This window comes from Somniosus microcephalus, chromosome 1 (genome assembly GCF_052327205.1).
Source record: "Somniosus microcephalus isolate GS21.2 chromosome 1, FLI_Smic_1.0, whole genome shotgun sequence".
Taxonomy (NCBI): domain Eukaryota; kingdom Metazoa; phylum Chordata; class Chondrichthyes; order Squaliformes; family Somniosidae; genus Somniosus; species Somniosus microcephalus.
Genome location: NC_140987.1, coordinates 392,896,559 through 392,915,389, shown reverse-complemented (window position 1 = coordinate 392,915,389; position 18,831 = coordinate 392,896,559). Strand labels below are relative to the sequence as shown.

The 18,831-nt window shown below is 43.9% G+C and overlaps 1 protein-coding gene across 1 annotated transcript in view; it reads left to right on the top strand.

The window, feature by feature from the left end:
* xpnpep2 (X-prolyl aminopeptidase (aminopeptidase P) 2, membrane-bound) overlaps positions 1-18,831 on the top strand; it is a 132,155-nt gene that overhangs the window by 94,748 nt on the left and 18,576 nt on the right. Inside the window, exons 14-16 of the mRNA XM_085997392.1 lie at positions 11,306-11,377; positions 14,381-14,441; positions 16,361-16,430. Coding sequence (XP_085853518.1) covers positions 11,306-11,377; positions 14,381-14,441; positions 16,361-16,430 — 203 coding nt within the window. The remainder of the gene's footprint in view (positions 1-11,305; positions 11,378-14,380; positions 14,442-16,360; positions 16,431-18,831) is intronic.

Genomic DNA, 18,831 nt, shown 5'->3' with positions numbered 1-18,831 from the left:
ACTCTAGCTGTGGTCTAACTAGTGTTTTATACAGTTCTAGCAAAACCTTCCTGCTCTTATATTTTATGCCTCAGCTAATAAAGGAAAGTATCCCATATGCATTCGTATTGCCTTATCTACCTGTCTTGCTACCTTCAGGGATCTGTGGACATGCATGTTATGTTCATAAATAAATAGACGTTTTCATTATGAACAGCTAGCTTGAGCTAGTCATTTAGTCAGCCATGTGGACTAGTGTACAGGCATCCATCTTGACGACTGCCTTGTGGGTAGTCCGCTACTAAACATACAGCTCCACATAGTGTACCATTCTAGAATGACATGTTACTGATCATTACATCCCCCTTTCTTTGAGGTTAAACAAAATCAATATCAATCAATATCAATCAATCATAACGGCATAAACATCTTCACAACAGTCAACACATTTTCAAAGCTTTACTTTATGAACTCTAAGCTTTTCATTCTTTTATTATAGTTTTCTTTGTACTCAAAGATTAAGTCTATCAGGCTTTTTTACTTCACGTGTGGATCTTCTCAGCACAGGTAAGTCTGATGTGTTTTCATGAGAGCCTGTATGTGTGTTTGTGTTAGATTGTTCTGGTGGTGAGTGACAAGATTCAGTTGCGGCATTGTCATCGATTTGCTCTTGGATAGTTTCTTGTGTTTTCAGGAGGGAACGGCAGTTCCTCCTGAGAATCTGTCCTTCCTCAGTTCTAACTTCCTCAAGAACTGTAGCTTTCCTGTTCCATGCATCTGGATCCTCAATCCTGACAACATCATCCCTTGTCAATGGTTTCAGAGTTTTGGATGACTTGTCATAGTGTGATTTCTGTTTCAGCTTTAACAGTTGAAGTTTCTGTCTCAGTTCCTTACTCTGCTTTTCTTTTGCACAGCAGGGTAGCGTGGTGCACAACTTGCGACCCATTAGGAGTTCAGCAGGTGAAGAACCACAGTCTAAAGGGGAGGCTCGGTAGCTCAGCAGAGCGAGATAAGGATCAGACTTGCTTTCTGTTGCTTTCTTCAGTAGCTGTTTGAGAACTTGAACACCTTTCTCTGCCTTACCATTCGACTGAGCATACAGAGGACTGGATGTGATGTGTTGAAAGTCATAATGTGCTGCAAACTGTTGCCACTCCTTACAGTTGAAGCACAGACCATTGTCGCTAACGGCAATCCTGGGAATTCCATGTCTGGCGAAGATGGATTTAACATGCATTATAACACTGCTTGCTGATGTGCTTGAGAGCAGCGCCATCTCAGGATAGTTAAAATAGTAGTCAATCACTATTAGATAGTCTTTACCATTCAAATGAAAGAGGTCCATACCAACCTTTTGCCATGGTGCTGTTGGTAAGTCAGCTACTATCATTGGTTCCTTTGCTTGTTTGTTTTGGTGTTTCTGACATGTCTCACATATGCCTATCATGTTCTCAATGTCCTTATTTATGCCAGGCCAATAAACAGTGTCTCTTGCTCTCCTTTTGCATTTTTCAATTCCGAGGTGTCCCTCATGAATCCTTTTGAGCATGTCTTGACGTACTATTCTGTTCTGTTTTAGTAATAGCCCACTTGCGACACTTAACTCTGACCTGATGTGATAGTACTTTGGACAGGAACCTTTTGGCCAACCATGATGAATGTTCTCTATTACTGTTTGTGTAACACTGTATCTTTTACTGTTTCTTCTGCTATTTGCTTTGATTTTGTGTCTGACACGGGCAGCGCAGCAGTGACCATACTCACATGAACATCCACATCTTCCTCAGTAGAGCTCACATGACTCATTGTGGGTGCTCGGGATAGTGCATCTGCTAACACTATGTGTTTGCCTGGTGTGTAGATCAGTTCAAAGTCATATCTTTGCAGCTTCATCATGAGTCGTTGAATCCTTGGAGACATCTCATTCAGATTTTTTTTTATGATGGCAACCAGTGGGCAGTGGTCTGTCTCAACTGTGAAGGTGGGAAGTCCATATATGTAGCCATGGAACTTTTCTAGTCCAACTACCAAGCCTAGACATTCCTTTTCAATCTGGGCGTATCGACACTCAGAACCAGTCATAGACCTGGAGGCATAGGCAACAGGCTTCCAATCTTCACCCTCTGCTTGTAGCAAGACCGCGCCTAGGCCATCTTTTGATGCATCTGTTGACACTTTGATTCTCTTTGTTGGGTCAAAGAAGGTGAGTACAGGTGTGGTTGTCAGCACTGTTTTAAGGTTCATCCACTCTTGTTCATGTCTTTCTGTCCATGCAAACTCATTTGTTTTATGTAGCAGGTCTCGCAGACAGGCTGTTTTGGCTGACAAGTTAGGAATGAACTTTCCAATGAAGTTTATCGTCCCCATGATGCATAGCACTCCTTTTTTGTCAGTGGGTCGGGGCATTTTGAGAATGGCGTTTACTTTTTCCATATCTGGCTCTATTCCTTTACCAGATAGATTATCTCCTAGGAAAGTGACTTCCTGGACGCCAAACTGACACTTGGCTTTGTTGAGCTTCAGTCCATTCTGGCGTATGCTCTGTAGCACTTTAGTCAGTCTCTCATTGTGTTCTTTCAGTGTGGAGCCCCAGATGATGATGTCATCAACATAGACCCGAACTCCTTCCAGACCTTCAATTATGTGTTCCATCGCTCTATGAAAGATTTGAGATGCAGATATTATCCCGAAAGGCATTCTGAGGAAACAATACCTGCCAAATGGTGTGTTGAAGGTACAGTATTTGGTGCTCTCTTCATCCAGTTTTAGTTGCCAAAATCCTTGTGAGGCATCGAGCTTTGTGAAGTATCTGGCACCTGACATTTCACTGGTGATTTCTTCTTGCTTGGGAATCTGGTAGTGTTCACGTTTTATGTATGCATTTAAGTCCTTTGGATCCATGCATACTCTTAGATCATTGTTCTTTTTCTTTACACATACCATGGAGTTAACCCAATCTGTTGGCTCTTCGACTTTCCTGATGACTCCTAGTGTGGTCATTCTGTCCAGTTCTTTCTTGAGCCGGTCACGCAGGGGTGCTGGAACTCTTCGTGGAGCATGTACCACTGGCTGAACATCCTCCTTTAGCTGGATCTTGTAAGTGAATGGTAGAACTCCAAATCCTTTGAACACATCCTGGAAATTACTCACTACAGAATCCACCGAGTCATCTGGTCTGCTTATGGCACAGTTTATACGGTAGACTCTCTTGACCAGTTCTAAGTCCTCACAAGCTTTGTCACCTAGTAGTGAATCAAGTCCTTCAGCCACAACAGCAAACATGAGATGATGCACTTTGTCTTTGACTGTCACTTTAAGTCTGCATACACCTAAGCTATCTATTTTCTGTCCATTATAGTTCTTCAGTAGTACTGACTTTTTCTGTATTTTGGGCTTTTCTTTCATATTTTTAATGTCACTCATACTGATTAAGTTTGCTTTTGCCCCAGTGTCTAGTTTCAATGTAACGAATGCTACATTTACCTGCAGTGGCATTATCCATTTGTCCTCTTTTACTGCATTAACTTTATGTTCAGCATTGTCCATTCCTGAGGGCTGCACATTTTCTGTATCCTTTTTGATATTGTCACATGACACCATTCCTACAAAAAATGTCTCACTTAAATCAGTGTCCTCAATCACATTGACTTGTTGCCCTTTCTTTGTTTTTACTTTTGAAAAGCATTGTTTGGCAAAGTGATTCTTTCCATTACATTTTGTGCACATTTTTCCAAACGCTGGGCATTGTCTTGACTGGTGCTGGTAACCACAGCGTTTACAATTAAAAATTCCATCCTCCGATTGCTTTGCATTTCTGTTCTGCCCCTGTTTCTTCCCCTTGTAGGACACAGCACTGACAGCAGCACAGTCACTCATTACAGTCGCATTATTATTAATTTCACTGAAAGTCGCCTTTTTATCATGAATACCAAACACAATCTGGTCACGAATTATGGATGATTTCAGTTCAGAGAAATTACATGTCTGTGCTTTCAGTTTCAGATCGGTCACAAAGCTATCAGAAGTCTCATTTTGCTGCCGTGTCCGTGAACGGAACACGTACCTCTCATAGGTTTCCTTTTTTGGAGAACAATTTGTATCAAACTTCTTTAGCACATCGTCCATTTTTTCTCTGTCCTCCTCTTGATCAAAGACAAATGTATTAAATACCTCTATTGCCTGCGGGCCTGCAACCGTGAGCAGTAACGCTATTTTCCTTGCGTCTGGCTTCGTACCGAACCCGATGGAAGCAATATAGAGTTCGAATTGTTGTTTGAAAGTCCGCCAATTGCAGTCAACATTCCCCGTGAGTTTCAAACCCTCCGGTGGTTTCAAATTCTCCATGTCGCGTTTCACAATATTCAGCAGATATTACCAATCCTGGTACCATGTTATGTTCATAAATAAATAGACGTTTTCATTATGAACAGCTAGCTTGAGCTAGTCATTTATTCAGCTATGTGGACTAGTGTACAGGCATCCATCTTGACTACTGCCTTGTGGGTAGTCCGCTACTAAACATACAGCTCCACCTAGTCTACCATTCTAGAATGACATGTTACTGATCAGTACAATGCACTCCAAGGACCCTCTGATCCTTTGCAGTTCTCAGTATCCTACCATTTATTGTGTATTCCCTTGCCTTGCTAGCCCTCCCCAAATGCATTACCTCACACTTCTCTGGATTGAATTTCATTTGCCACTGTTCTGCCCACCTGACCAGTCCATTGATATCTTCCTGCAGTCGACAGCTTTCGTCCTCATTATTAACCACACGGCCAATTTTTGTATCAACTGCAAACTTCTTAATCATACCCCTTACATTGAAGTCTAAATCATTGATATATACCATAAAAAGCAAGAGACCTAGTACTGAGACATGCGGAACCCCACTGGAAACAGCCTTCCAGTCACAAAAGCACCCGTCGACCATTACCCTTTGCTTCCTGCAAGTGAGTCAATTTTGGATCCAACTTGCCACTTTCCCTTGGATCCCATGGGCTTTTACTTTTCTGACCAGTCTGCCATGTGGGACCTCGTCAAAAGCCTTGCTAAAATCCATGTAGACTACATCAAATGCGCCACCCTGATCGACCCACCTCAAAAAATTCAATCAAGTTAGTCAGACACGACCTTCCCTTAACAAATCCATGCTGACTGTCCTTGATTAATCCGTGCCTTTCTAATTGATGATTAATACTGTCCTTCAGAATTTTTCCCAATAATTTGCGCACCACTGAGGTTAGGCTGACTGACCTGTAATTATTTGGTCTATCCCTTTCTCCCTTTTTAAACAACTGTACTAAGTTAGCAGTCCTCCAGTCCTCTGGCACCACACCTGTAGCCAGAGAGGATTGGAAAATGATGGTCAGAGCCTCCGCTATTTCCTCTCTTGCTTCTCTTAACAGCCTGGGATACATTTCATCCGGGCCTGGCGATTCATCTGCTCCCAAAGATGCTAAACCCCTTAACATTTCGTCTCTCACTAAAGAACAAGAGAAACTGGGAGCAGCGTTTTGGGATGAGGAAGGAAGTTTCAACATGAATTGGGTGAGGGGAAAAGCGCCAGCATGAACCGAATGGGTTGGAGAGAGTGGGAAAACAGTGCTAACGTGAACTGAGGAGATAGGGGAAAGAGTGCCAGCTTGAACTAGGAGAGAAAAGAATCCCAAGTTCAAGTTGGGGATGGGGGAGAGAAGAGTGTCATCTTTAATTGTTTAAATAATACCGTACCAGGTTAAATTGACAGGAGAGGTGGAGAAAAGTGCCAGTGTGAACTGGGAATGTTGGTGGAGGAGAGAGTGGGGAGAGTTTTAACATGGGTGAGCATGTGGGATTGGGTATACGTGGGGGTTAAATGGGGAAAATTTCCAAGCACGTCGGGGATACGGCTCTAATCTGCCGAATTCTGGGAATTATAGACCAGTAAGCCTGACATCGGTAGTGGGGAAAATGCTAGAGTCCATTATAAAAGATGTAATAGCAGAGCACTTGGAAAGCAGTGACAGGATCGGACAAAGTCAACATGGATTTACAAAAGGTAAATCGTGCTTAACTAATCTACGGGAATTTTTTGAGGATGTAACTGGTAAAATAGATAAGGGAGAACCAGTGGATGTGGTGTATTTGGACTTTCAGAAGGCTTTCGATAAGGTCCCGCATAAGAGATTAGCGTGCAAAATTAAGGCACATGGGATTGGGGGCAAGGTATTAACTTGGATAGAGAACTGGTTGACAGATAGAAAGCAAAGAGTTGGAATAAACGGGTCATTTTCCGAGTGGCAGGCAGTGACTAGTGGGATACTGCAAGGATCGGTCCTAGGACCCTAGCTGTTCACTATATATTAATGATCTGGACAAGGGAACTGGATGTAATATCTCCAAATTTGCAGATGACACAAAGCTGGGTGGGAGGGTATGCTGTGAGGAGGATGTCGTGAAACTCCAGTACGATTTGGACAGGTTGGGTGATTGGGCAGAAACATGGTAAATGCACTATAATGTGGATAAATGTGAGGTTATCCACTTTGGTGGCAAAAACAGGAAGGCAGATTATTATTTGAATGGCAATAGATTGGGAGAAGGGGAAGTGCAAAGAGACCTGGGTGTTCTTGTGCACCAGTCGCTGAAGGTAAGCATGCAGGTGCAGCAGGCGGTTAAGCAGGCAAATGGTATGTTGGCCTTCGTAGCAAGAGGGTTCAAGTACAGGAACAAAGATGTCTTGCTGCAGTTGTACAGGGCCTTCGTGAGACCGCACCTTGAGTATTGTGTGCAGTTTTGGTCGCCTTATCTGAGGAAGGATGTTCTTGCCATGGAAGGAGTGCAGCGAAGATTCACCAGGCTGATACCTGGGATGGCAGGAATGACGTATGAGGAGAGATTGTGTCAATTGGGCTTATACTCCCTGGAGTTTAGAAGATTGAGCGGGGATCTCATCGAAACCTATAAAATTCTGTCAGGCCTGGACAGACTAGATGCGGGAAGGATGTGTCCAATGGCCGGGGAGTCCAGAACCTAGGGTTATAGTCTAAGGATAAGGGGTAAGCCATTTAGGACTGAGATGAGGAGGAATTTCTTCACCCAGAGAGTGGTGAACCTGTGGAATTCTCTGCCACAGAGGGCGGTGGAGGCCAGTTCATTAAATATATTCAAGAAGGAGTTGGATATATTTCTTAAGGCTAAAGGGATCAAGGGATATGGGGAGAAGGCAGGGACAGGGTACTGAATTTGGATGATCAGCCATGATCTCATTGAATGGCGGAGCAGGCTCGAGGGGCCGAATGGCCTACTCCTGCTCCTATCTTCTATGTTTTACTGAGGCAGGACAGGGGGCGCAGCCAGCCCACTCCCAGGAGGCGGGTTGGCATTTTAAATATGTTGATGAGGCTGGAAGCCATGAGGAGCGGGAGTGCGTCCCTCGGCCTCCCAAGCTCCCCCACCATCAGACCCCCATACAAAGACCCCTGGAGTCTGGGATCGGATCTCTTGCTCCCCCCTGTTCCCCGGAATTGGACCCTCCGCCCCACCCCCCACCCGGGTCATGAGTCGGACCTACCTGGTCCTGCGGTCTGCTCCTGGTGTTTCGCGTCTGGTTGGAAGCCAACCTGTCAATCAGGCTGACTTTCATGCGGGGAACCTTTCCGGGCCAAAAGACCCTAATTGTGGAGTTAAAACTCCACAGCCTGTGGGGGAAACCCAGATTTCCGGGTTTCCAATCCGAAACTCTGCCCCCCTGCCTACGTAACCTGCCCCAGTAAATATCCAGACCAGTGTCTCTGTGAAAAGGTGAGGAATTGGATAGGGTGCAGTATCTGTATGAACTAGGTCCAGAGAGGTAGAGTGCCTTTGTGAACTAGGGTGGAGAATTAATTTATTTCCCACCATGTAACAACTTTATTTCACATATCATAGGCTTATAATTAGGGCCATTCTTGAGTTGTCAGCTTGTCAGGTTTTGTTCTCTAACATATGGGACTATGAACTCTGAATGTTGGGATTGGCTTCCATTTTTCCCCAGTGGATTGTTCAGTTCCATTATCTGCTGGGGTTAGAGACATGGACAATACGATTCATATTAATCGGTCTGATGCGGAGAATGCAGGTTCAAGAAGCATTGCGTTTGGTTTCCTGATGGTGCTGAAATCAAGCCTTTGGAGCATTTTAATATCAAAGAAACACAACAGCAGTACAACAGAATAAAGTTCATTTTGACAAAATGGCACAGCAGCCATGAACCTGTTGAAATTCATGGGAAGCTGCTTTTATACTTAAGCAGATATACGCTTTTTAATTTTTCAAATCAAGCACTAAATTCCATTCCATTTAGGCTGTGACAAAATAAAAGTGTTTGGGGGAGAAATTTAGTGGCGCCCCACTTTTTAGCACCCCGAAAAAGTTAGTGCCCCTTTGCCATAAATTCAGTGGTAGCACCCCAAGCAGGAGGTGGGGCACTACTGGAAGCGCTCCACCTCCTTCCTGGGGTGCTACAAGTGACTATCGCAGCACTACATGCCACAGCGCTGCGCACGTCGGCATGTAGCGCCGTGGTATTGCAGGCCTCCCTCCCCTGATTAAAGGGGAAGTGCCTGGCATAGCGCGCACCGCGGCCCTGCTGGACCACCGGGGAGCGGGGTACCGGGAAAGAAGCCCGGCACTCGAGGAGTGCCAGGCTGAACAATCACAGCCGTCACCCTGAATAAAAAAGGGAAAGGGGCAGGTGCTGGCATGCGGCCAAAAAAACCCGATATCTGCCCTTTAACTTGCGCCGCAGTGGCTGCAAAAACGCTCCCCTGACCCTGTCGGACATATCGTCCGGCGATCGGTCAGGGGGCGCAACGCACGGCGATGACGTAATCGCTGGCGGCGCAGCACCACAGCGTGCTACCGGCTACTGCCGCTGCTAACTTCCCGCTGAGTTTCGCAGGAGTCGTTAGCAGCGCCGCACCCGGGAGCTAGGGGCGTTAGCGCCCCAGCACTAACGGGAGGGGCAAAGCAACCTAGTTTTTCCCCCTTTAGACCTTGCTTGCAACAAAAATAAGTGTTGTTATTCTGACCTTAAACCTCCTCCTCCATCTGTCATAACATAGCTTTTCTGGAGGTCAATGGCTGAGTTCTAATCTTGACCTTGACAGCAGCTGATTTGATCATCATCAAACAAATGTAATCTAATCTCCAGTCCTCATGCCCATTTCACTGGGTCTATTTAACTATAATGTGCAAAAGGTTTACAATCCGGAATGCATGCATTCAAGAGGGGGTGAGATTTCACTTTTTTTTAATTAAAAATGAGAGAATGCTTGTTTTCTCAATAATGAATGGCCCTCTGATGAAATCACATTCTCAGAAATTGGATGTTTCATAGCCACACATTCCTACAATTTCATTAATGGCTCATTAATTATGAAGAATAAGAGACATCCCCTTGTTTTTTGTTTAGAGTAATTTTGCTCCTTGCTAGCTGAACTATTCCTGAAGGGCAGATGATTTGTTATTGCTCAGATCGGCACAGAAACCAGCATTTTTACTCCCTCTGGGACTTTTAATGCAACATTGCAACACTCAGGCAGCACAGTAAGTGTGGAAACTCACAGGATTGTAAATTCACAGGATCTGTGAAGGATGCTGTACCACAACAGATCACTGGCTCTAGTCACGGATTGAATTTCAGCCACACTTCTCACATAGCTGTTCAACTCCTGACATTTTGTGGATTAGTTCATATGAAATGAGAAAAGCAGCATAATGTAGGTAATAAAGTTGAAGGTATAGATTCAGAATCTGTGACTTTTGAACACTGGATTTTTACAGAACATTGCTGCCAAGTAAATGATCTCACGAGACCAATGGGATAATGTCATCCTGACACTGACTGCCCCGCTGCTGAAGATTTTTTTTAATTAAACAATCAGATCTGTTGAGGCATTGCTCATGGTGAGTCAGAGATTCAGGCCTAGAAATTTGGACGCACCCATTTTTTTGGCGCATGGGGTACACAGGTGCAGTCCCTGAACAGTGAGGCCCGATGCCCCCCGATATTGGACCGCGGGCCTCATTTCCATGTACCGGGATAACTGCAGAAAGTAAGAGGCAGTACGCCTTGTGAAGCCTTGCTGAAGAGCGGGCCACTCTGATGCTAGCAGTGGCCCTTAGGTAAGTGATGAAATTGTGAAATACGGACACCGCATAGCCAAATTTCTAGGCCAATCTCTTTTTTTTTAAGGACACAAGAATTGTACCGTGCAACTCGTAATGTTTTATTCTGTTGCTGAAATGCAGCTGTATGTAACCTGGGCTGTCTCTTTAAGGACAAAAGATTTTTACATCCCAAGGTCAGTTCCTCATAGCAACCACAGAACCGAGTTTTCAGAACAAAGTGTGCCTGTGTCTGTTCCAAGAACTATGTGGGTCTGAAAACTCTTCCCCTCCCCTTTGTAATAGGAGAATAATTAGTGAAGAAGCCGAGGTGAATGGTCAAAGCTCATAGATGCCATCATAGTTGAAAAGATGATAGGAAATAAGTAAATTAGGAAGCATAGGGACCAATTTAGGAGGGAAATTTAAATGCAATATTCTCCCATGTTTCTAGCAGCAGCGCCCAGGAGATCCAAGCCCCATTACGGGAGGTTCCCGGGCAATCTGGGTTGTTGGAAACCTTACCATCATGGAGCCAGTCCCATTAAAGTTATTTTATGTTTCTATTTGCTGTTTCAGTCAACGTACTTTGTTTGTGCACCAAGAGAAATTTCACTTCCAAGTGTTATTTCAATCTTGATTTTAACACCATGGGGGCAGGGTTAGAAAAAAGACTTTGTAGCTGACATATTTGCAGTTTAGGAGAAATAAGAGAGGAAATTTCAAAGAAGTGGTAACCAAAATAGCAACAAAAGCACAAAGAGAGAAAAGATAGGTTGGAGGCTGCAATGTGTTGTGTCCAGTGCTCCTCAGTCATGCTTCCCCGGTGTTTCACATAAGCCAATGTCCATCTCAGGAAGTAGGTATTAGATGATATTGAACTTGAATCTTGAAAGATTGGATATTTGAAGGAAGAGAAGAAAGATGGAATTAAGGAATTTGAGGTCCAGGAAAAGAATGAGTTAGTATAAGGGGATGGTTCAAGAAGTCTTGATTGTAGCATTTGAGGATGCAGAGAGGAGGAAAAGCTATTTATATGATTTTAGAAATTCAGAACATGTTGATTTTTAATAGCACAATTACTTTATCAGCAATTGAAAGTTTCAGGCTGGACTACTAATTCAAACCTGAGGCTGTTTTACTGGATTTGAGTTGCCAATGTCACTGACTTGTTTTTCATTTTTTGACTTAGTCCCAACAATGAAACCGACAGGAAGCTGGTTCCAGATGAAATGTACCTGATAGACTCTGGAGGACAGTACCTGTAAGTATCAACACACACACGCAGTAGCAGTGCAAAGTACCAGTCCACATTCAGCTAATGCGCCTTTTATATTACAGAAACAATTCATGTTGTTGAAGATTTACTCCATTTATGCTGCAGGGTAGATTCAGCAACAATGGGTCAACTGCGCATGCACAAGATTAATGCATGTTCAGAAGCCATGAATATAATTTGGAGCAACTGCACGGAATAATCAGGGGCTGCAGGCAGACAATTTCCTGACCGATGCTCTCTGCAAACATTGCTGCTTGACAGGAGTGCCCAATGGGAAATCAGCTCTCGAGACTCATGCAATAACTCATTCTTTCCCAGAACTTCAAAGCTGTGAAGATTCTTCCCTCCCTAATCACTAATTCCTGATTTACTTTTTATCTTTTACTCTTTTCAACCTTGGTGGTGTCCTGCAAAATGGGTCTTGGCCCAATATTTCAATGAAACAAAATGAATTAAATTCAGACAATTCAATCTGAATCCTGTTTTAATGCACAACTCATTTGAGCTCTAAATTCAGACTGATTTTGAAACAAAACCACAAATAGAAAGAGGGCCTTAGAATCCCAAGGGGGTGGGGGGGTAATTTGCTGAGTCAATTCTGTATTAGCTGAAGATGATTCTCTGAAATTATTGGTAGTTTTCTTTAGATTCCATCATATGATAATTTAATTATACGGACTTCACTTTATAGCTTAAAATATTGCAGCTGTTTTTTATTGAAATGAATTTGAAGGGTGAGAGCCCATAGAACAGGACACCATCAATGTTTTGAAAAAAAGATGAGGTAAATCAGGAGGTTATGATTAAATGATGCTAAGGTTGGGTTTTAAAAGCCCACAGTTTGTGGGAAAAAGGAAAGTCTGAAAAATAAAAAAGTTCCACAGTTTTGAAATCCTGTGCAAGAATGACGAGAGTTGTAAACTGTGGGATAATTCTTAATTTCAACACAGTGAAGATATAAGGAACACAATAGCAAAATACTGCAGATTCTGGAAATCTGAAATAACAACAGAAAATGCTGGAAACACTCAGCAGGCCAGGCTGCATCCATGGAGAGAGAAACAGAGCTAACGTTTCAGATCTGTGACCCTTTGTCAGAACTGGAAAAAGTTAGAGATGTAACCGGTTTTAAGCAGGTGCAGAGGCAGGGAAAGGGGGGGAGGGGAGGAAAGAACAAAAGGGATAGTCTGTCCTCACCTTTCACCCCACCAGCCTTCACATTCAACGGATCATCCCCCGCCAATTCCGCCACCTCCAGCGTGATCCCAACACCAAACGCATCTTCCCTTCCCCTCCCCTTTCAGCATTCCGAAGGGACCACTCCCTCCGCAACACCCTGGTCCACTCCTCAATCACTCCCAACAGCCCCTCCCCTCCCCTCCCCTCCCCACGGCACCTTCCCGTGCAAGCGCAGGAGATGCAACACCTGCCCTTTTACCTCCTCCCTTCCCACAGTCCAGGGCCCCAAACGCCCCTTCCAGGTGAAACAGGGATTTACTTGTACTTCTTGCAATTTAGTATACTGTATTCGCTGCTCATGATGTGGTCCCGTCTACATTGGGGAGACCAAACGCAGATTGGGTGACCGCTTTGTGGAACACCTCCATTCAGTCCGTAAGGGTGACCCCAAGTTTCCAGTCGCTTGTCACTTTAATCCTCCGCTCCACTCCCACTCTGACCTCTCTGTCCTCGGCCTCTTGCGCTGTTCCAATGAAGCTCAACGTAAGCTCAAGGAACAGCACCTCAACTTTCGATTAGGCATTTTGGACTCGACATTGAGTTCAACAATTTCAGACTATAACCCCTGCCCCAATTTTTTCACATGGCAGCAGTTGATGATCCTGCCATCCCCATTTGCAACATTTAATCTCTCCTGCCTTCCATCCTATCACAGACCGTCCCTTTTGTTCTTTCCTCCCCTCCCCCTTTCCCTGCCTCAGCACCTGCTTAAAACCGGTTACATCTCTAACTTTTTCCAGTTCTGACAAAGGGTCACAGACCTGAAACGTTAACTCTGTTTCTCTCTCCACGGATGCTGCCTGGCCTGCTGAGTGTTTCCAGCATTTTCTGAAGATAGAAGGAAATAAGGGAATGTGTGTGTAAGGCAGCTTATTTGCAGTTTAGTAAGAACAAAAGATTAAAGTGCAGTGGAGCACTGGCCACAGTATTATTGATAAAATAGAGGCAAGAGAGAAGAAGACTGTTGTGTTTGATCAGGTGATATGCATGTTTATTCACAGAAGGCACTGGCACTAACACTGCTTACCAAGTGATCTAAAATGATGTGACGTCACAATAAAAATTCTCAGATGGTGAATCACAAATACATTTTCCATCCTCTGTGTAATATGAAATGATATTTCACTCAGTCTTTTATCAGTCAAATCTCATCCAACAAAAGCACATGGAATTGCATTACCAAAAACTCCAGGCTTGAAATCATTAACTTCGGCTTAAAAAACAAATTCACTACCTTTTTGATCGCCGCATGAGTATAGCTGGATATTTAGTGGGAAGGTTTCCTCTGGTTGTAATGTTTTAGTTACGGCATAAATGTCGCAGGAGGATTTCCAAAGTTCCATATTTCTGAATCCCAAGAGACTATTCAAAGTGGAGCATGAAGTTCTCCTGGTGTGCTTGCCAAAATCCCTCCCTCAACCAACACTGCCTAATAATACAGTAACTGCTCATTCACTTCATTGCTGTTTGTAGGATCTTGCATTGTAGAAAATAGCTGCCACATTTGCTTACATAACATCACAAAATAACTGCACTTCAAAGTAATTTGTTGTGTGTGAAGTGGTTTGGGATGTTTCTGAAAGATGTGAAAAGGTGCTAAGCGATCACATTTAGGATTTTTGGTAGAAATAGCGATTGAAGGAAATCTTTGTGGTGCTTACAATGTTGCTGATACACTAGGGGAAGCAAAACAGATACTCAGTCTTTGATGTATTAATTTCTTTAACATTATTTATATTAAAATCTTAGAGATGGAACAACCGATATTACCCGCACATTACACTGGGGAACCCCAACCAGTTTTCAGAAGGTACGTGAGTTTGCAAGTCTGTCTAGGTAATCATTTCATTGCGCAGATCTCTGTGGACATGATCATCAAGACTGGGATTACAGTGCTGGAGCCTGAAATTAAACAATTTTCTCTTGAGCTCACCAATGGTTGTTATTAAATATAAAGCAGAATGTGAAGCTCAACCATACAGAACAGGACAGTCGTGGCTTCAATCCTCAACCTATATTGAGTTAGCTGATCCCAGCTAAGGTGGCAATAGATGTGCTAGAACTGATCTCAACACCCCCCAGTGTGTCAACCATGGCTCAGTTGGTAGCACTCTCACCTCGGAGTCAGAAGGTTGTGGGTTCAAGTCCCACTCCAGAGACTTGAGCACAGAAATCTAGGCTGACACTCCAGTGCAGTACTGAGGGAGTGCTGCACTGTCAGAGGTGCTGTCTTTCAGATGAGACATTAAGCTGAGACCCCGTCTGCTCTTTCAGGTGGATGTAAAAGATCCTGTGGCACTATTTCGAAGAAGAACAGGGGAGTTATTCCCAGTGTCCTGGCCAATATTTATCCCTCAATCAGCATCACTAAAAAAAACAGATTATCTGGTCGTTATCACATTGCTCTTTGTGGGAGCTTGCTGTGCGCAAATTGGCTGCTGCGTTTCCTAAAACAGTGACTACACTTCAAAAATTACTTCATTGGCTGTAAAGCACTTTGGAATGTCTGGTGGTCGTGAAAGGCGCTGTATACATGCAAGTCTTTCTAATTTCTTTCAGTCTAGGGAGGGGAAAATCAGTCAAGGTTCCCACTCCTGATCACTATCCAGCCCCTGAAAATGCACTAGGGGTCCAGGCCATGATTGTGACCTGAACTTCCAAGCTGGATTTTTTTTTAAACATTGTGACTCTCCTTACAAAAGGGACTGCTGGGAGCAATGCACAAGGCTTTCTAAGGGAGGGATAACCCAATGCCTGGTCTAGCCCCAGGCACTTATGCTGGACTTTCCGGCCTCTCTGCAGAGGGGGGGGGGGGGGGGGAGTGGTCCAGATGTGCCCCCATTTCACCATTGCCATCCAAATCACAGGACCTCCCCCTGACCCCATGAACTTTGGCAAGATCAATGGTAGAGGTCAGGGGTGGGTGCATCTTGACACTTTTGTCAAGATGAGCCACCTTCAGGGCCCCACTATTTACTCTATTAAACCCTTTTATAATTTTGATGAATACATCTATTAGATATCTCTTTATCCTCTTCTTCTCCAGTGAATACACTCTTAGTCTCTGATTCAAATAATAGGGTAGATTTTACAAATTTCTGCTCCTGGTTAACAGTTTTGCACATCTGGAGCACACACCTGGAATCCGTAGAATCTACCCAAACATTCTCTCATTTCTGGTATCATCATACAATCTCCATAGCTCCAACATCTTTCCTATAATAGGATATCCAAAATCACATCCAATACTCCAACTGTGGCCTAACCAAAGTCTTGTACAAATTCATCATCTCTTTGATTTTATATTCAATGTTCTATATATAAATTCCAGAATTCCATTTCCCCCTTTCCTGGCTTTTACCACCTGGAATCCTTCTTTTAAAGATTTGTATAACTACAGGTCTATATTCCTCCATTTAATTGAAAAGCTGTTTTGTTTGTATCTTCTCTTATATTTTTAATGTTACAATTTTATTAGAATTTTAATAAGTAACAATGTTTAAAGATTTAAAAAATAATTCTGCAGTTTTATTCAGATATTCTCATAAGAGGAAGTGTTCCAAAATTACTTCTTGAACAGTGTTGTGAAATTGTGCCAAAACATCTAGATCAGTTGCAATTAAAACAGCAGATTTCCTCAATTAAACACAAATTAAAATCTCACCTCTAATTTATAGATTTAGAATGATCCTGTCCTTTAATGAATGGTTTATTTGATATATTTATCAGGAAGCATACACGCGGGTGCTGATGGGACACATTGACCTGGCTCGATCTATCTTCCCGACTAAAACAATTGGTAAGTCAACAATGGAGTGAACAAGCCGTCTTTTATGAATGTGTGCATTCGGCAGGGAACATTGCCTGCTGGCTGTGCACATCAGGAAGTTTTGGGTGCACTGCCCATGATTTTCCAACCATTCATATGCTGGTAGCATGCATTCGTAAGATCAGCCCCAATAAGTGGGCTGCAGATTGTGACACCGCTATTCTCAGCCAGAATGGAGATGATTGGTTAATTCCCCCATCAATCACATCTGGCATGCCTGGGATTGATTTTACACACATAATTTGTATGTAACTATTCTCCACTATTGCATTTTGTTGAAGAAATAATCAATTTTTATTATGTAACTATCCTTCACTCACAGCTGGAGAAATCACCCTGCATTTATCAGGAGATGTTGCTGCAGTTTCGGTTAGAGACTCTTTTTAAATAGACCCTGCTGTAGTGCGCTGTTTAAACCGACTGTTTGCTCAGTAACTAGACTTTATTTGCTGTAAAATAGACTCTTTGCTATAAGTCCTGCCATAGATCTCACTCTGTCTCCAACTCATTGGCTGACATAGTGATGAATAGTTACTCTGCAAGTTAGCCTAGAGGTAATTCCAGTCTATTTTATTAAAAAATGGCCCAGGAGTGATCTATCCTGTTACCTGTGGAAGAGTTGCTAACCCACCAGGGTGTTAACATGTATTTGTTAGGAGCACAACTGACTTTTGGTTGAGGGACACATTTATAAACAATGACTTCCTTGAGGGCTATTCACACACATCCATTATAAAGCAATACCATGTGCTGTTTCTTTTTTTAGCATTTTGCATTAGCTTTTTGGGGGCTTTTTTATTTGAGGTTTGTCATGCCTCTGCTTACCCATCCTGCCATTTCCACTTCACCACATAGGTTTTTACTCCACCAACACACCGCCACACATAATATTATGCTTAAAAAGTCCCTTGCTTTTATTTGATTTTACAAACAGTCCATTGGGTTGGGGGAGAAACTTGCCTGTATGTACTCAATTCCCTGATTTGATCAGTAAATCACTTTCAGCAAACTCAAGTGATTTATAACATTCACTTGGAGATGAGATTACAGTCTTCAAACCTCGTTCCAGTTTAATTTTCTTTATCACTATACTACTCCCTTCTCATGAAGGTGTTGACTCCTTGTTGACGGAAACTTGGCACCTCGCCCAAGTGGCCACTGTTTTTTGTATGGCGCTTACTAGTGATTGGTAGCAACCTATTTAACCACGAGGGCATCAACCCTGAGCGCGAAGCTGTTCTCATGCAGCACCTACATGTACCCTGCCAGCAGGAATCACTGGGTAGCAATCAAGAGAGAGAGCCCACAGCTGATTTTCTCCTCCTTAATCTGAGGGCACTGAGGTTAATCATAGCACCCCGGCTGCTGCCTGGCAGAATCCGCTAACTGTCTGGAGATCAAATCTGGCAGTTTCTTGGTCTCTCCTCCTTTACATCGCTCCTTAAAACCTACCTCTTTGTTCAAGCTTTTGGTCACCTGTCCTAATGTCTCCTTATGTGGCTCGGTGTCAAATTTTGTTTGATAACGCTCCTGTGAAGTACCTTGGGATGTTTTACTACATTAAAGGCGATATATAAATGCAAGTTATTGTTGTTGTATAGCTCAGCTATCTATTTTCTGAGCCCCTGAGGAGCTCATCGCTCTCCAGTGCCTATTACTTTTCATTGCAGTGGACAATAAATACCAGCCTTGCTGGCAACACCAGGCAGCCCGAGAATGAATATTAAAAAAAAAAATTGGAGCACTTTATATAAGATTTTTGTTTAGTTTGTGAGGCATATGAGTACATTTCTGAAAGATTAGGTGTTTATGGGGGAGAAATTGGGTGAGTAGCGCCACCTGTTAGCACCTAAAGAGGCAGTCAGTGGCTGTAGCACCACTGGCTGCGTCTCCCGCGATATTCAGTAGCGGCGTTAATGGTGGCGTTAGGCATTTGCGCTGCGCCGCCGCCGACGACGTCATCAGTGTGCGCAGCGCCCCATTCATGTCCCGTTCGCGATATTTGGTAGCGAATGCCGCAGTTGCGCCGCTCGCTACCCGCACCCGGTTCACGGGGCCTTACCGTGCCGGCAGCGGCGCAAGTTAAGGTGGAGGTGCGGGGCGGCCGCCTTTTCGGCAGTCGCCTGCCAGCACCTCTGTCCCCGACCTCCTAACCACCCCCCCCGTGGCATTGACGGCTGTTTCCCGAGAGCCCGGCACTTCTCCTTGGTGCCGGGCTCATTTGCCGGCACTCGCGAGCGGGGATCGCGCTGTTGCAGGCACCTCCCCCTTAACAGTGGGAGGAAGGCCTGCAGTACCGCAGCGTGCCGTGCCGCAGCGTGTGGCGCTGCGGCACGTTGCACTGCGATAATCAGTTTCAGCGCCCTAAGAG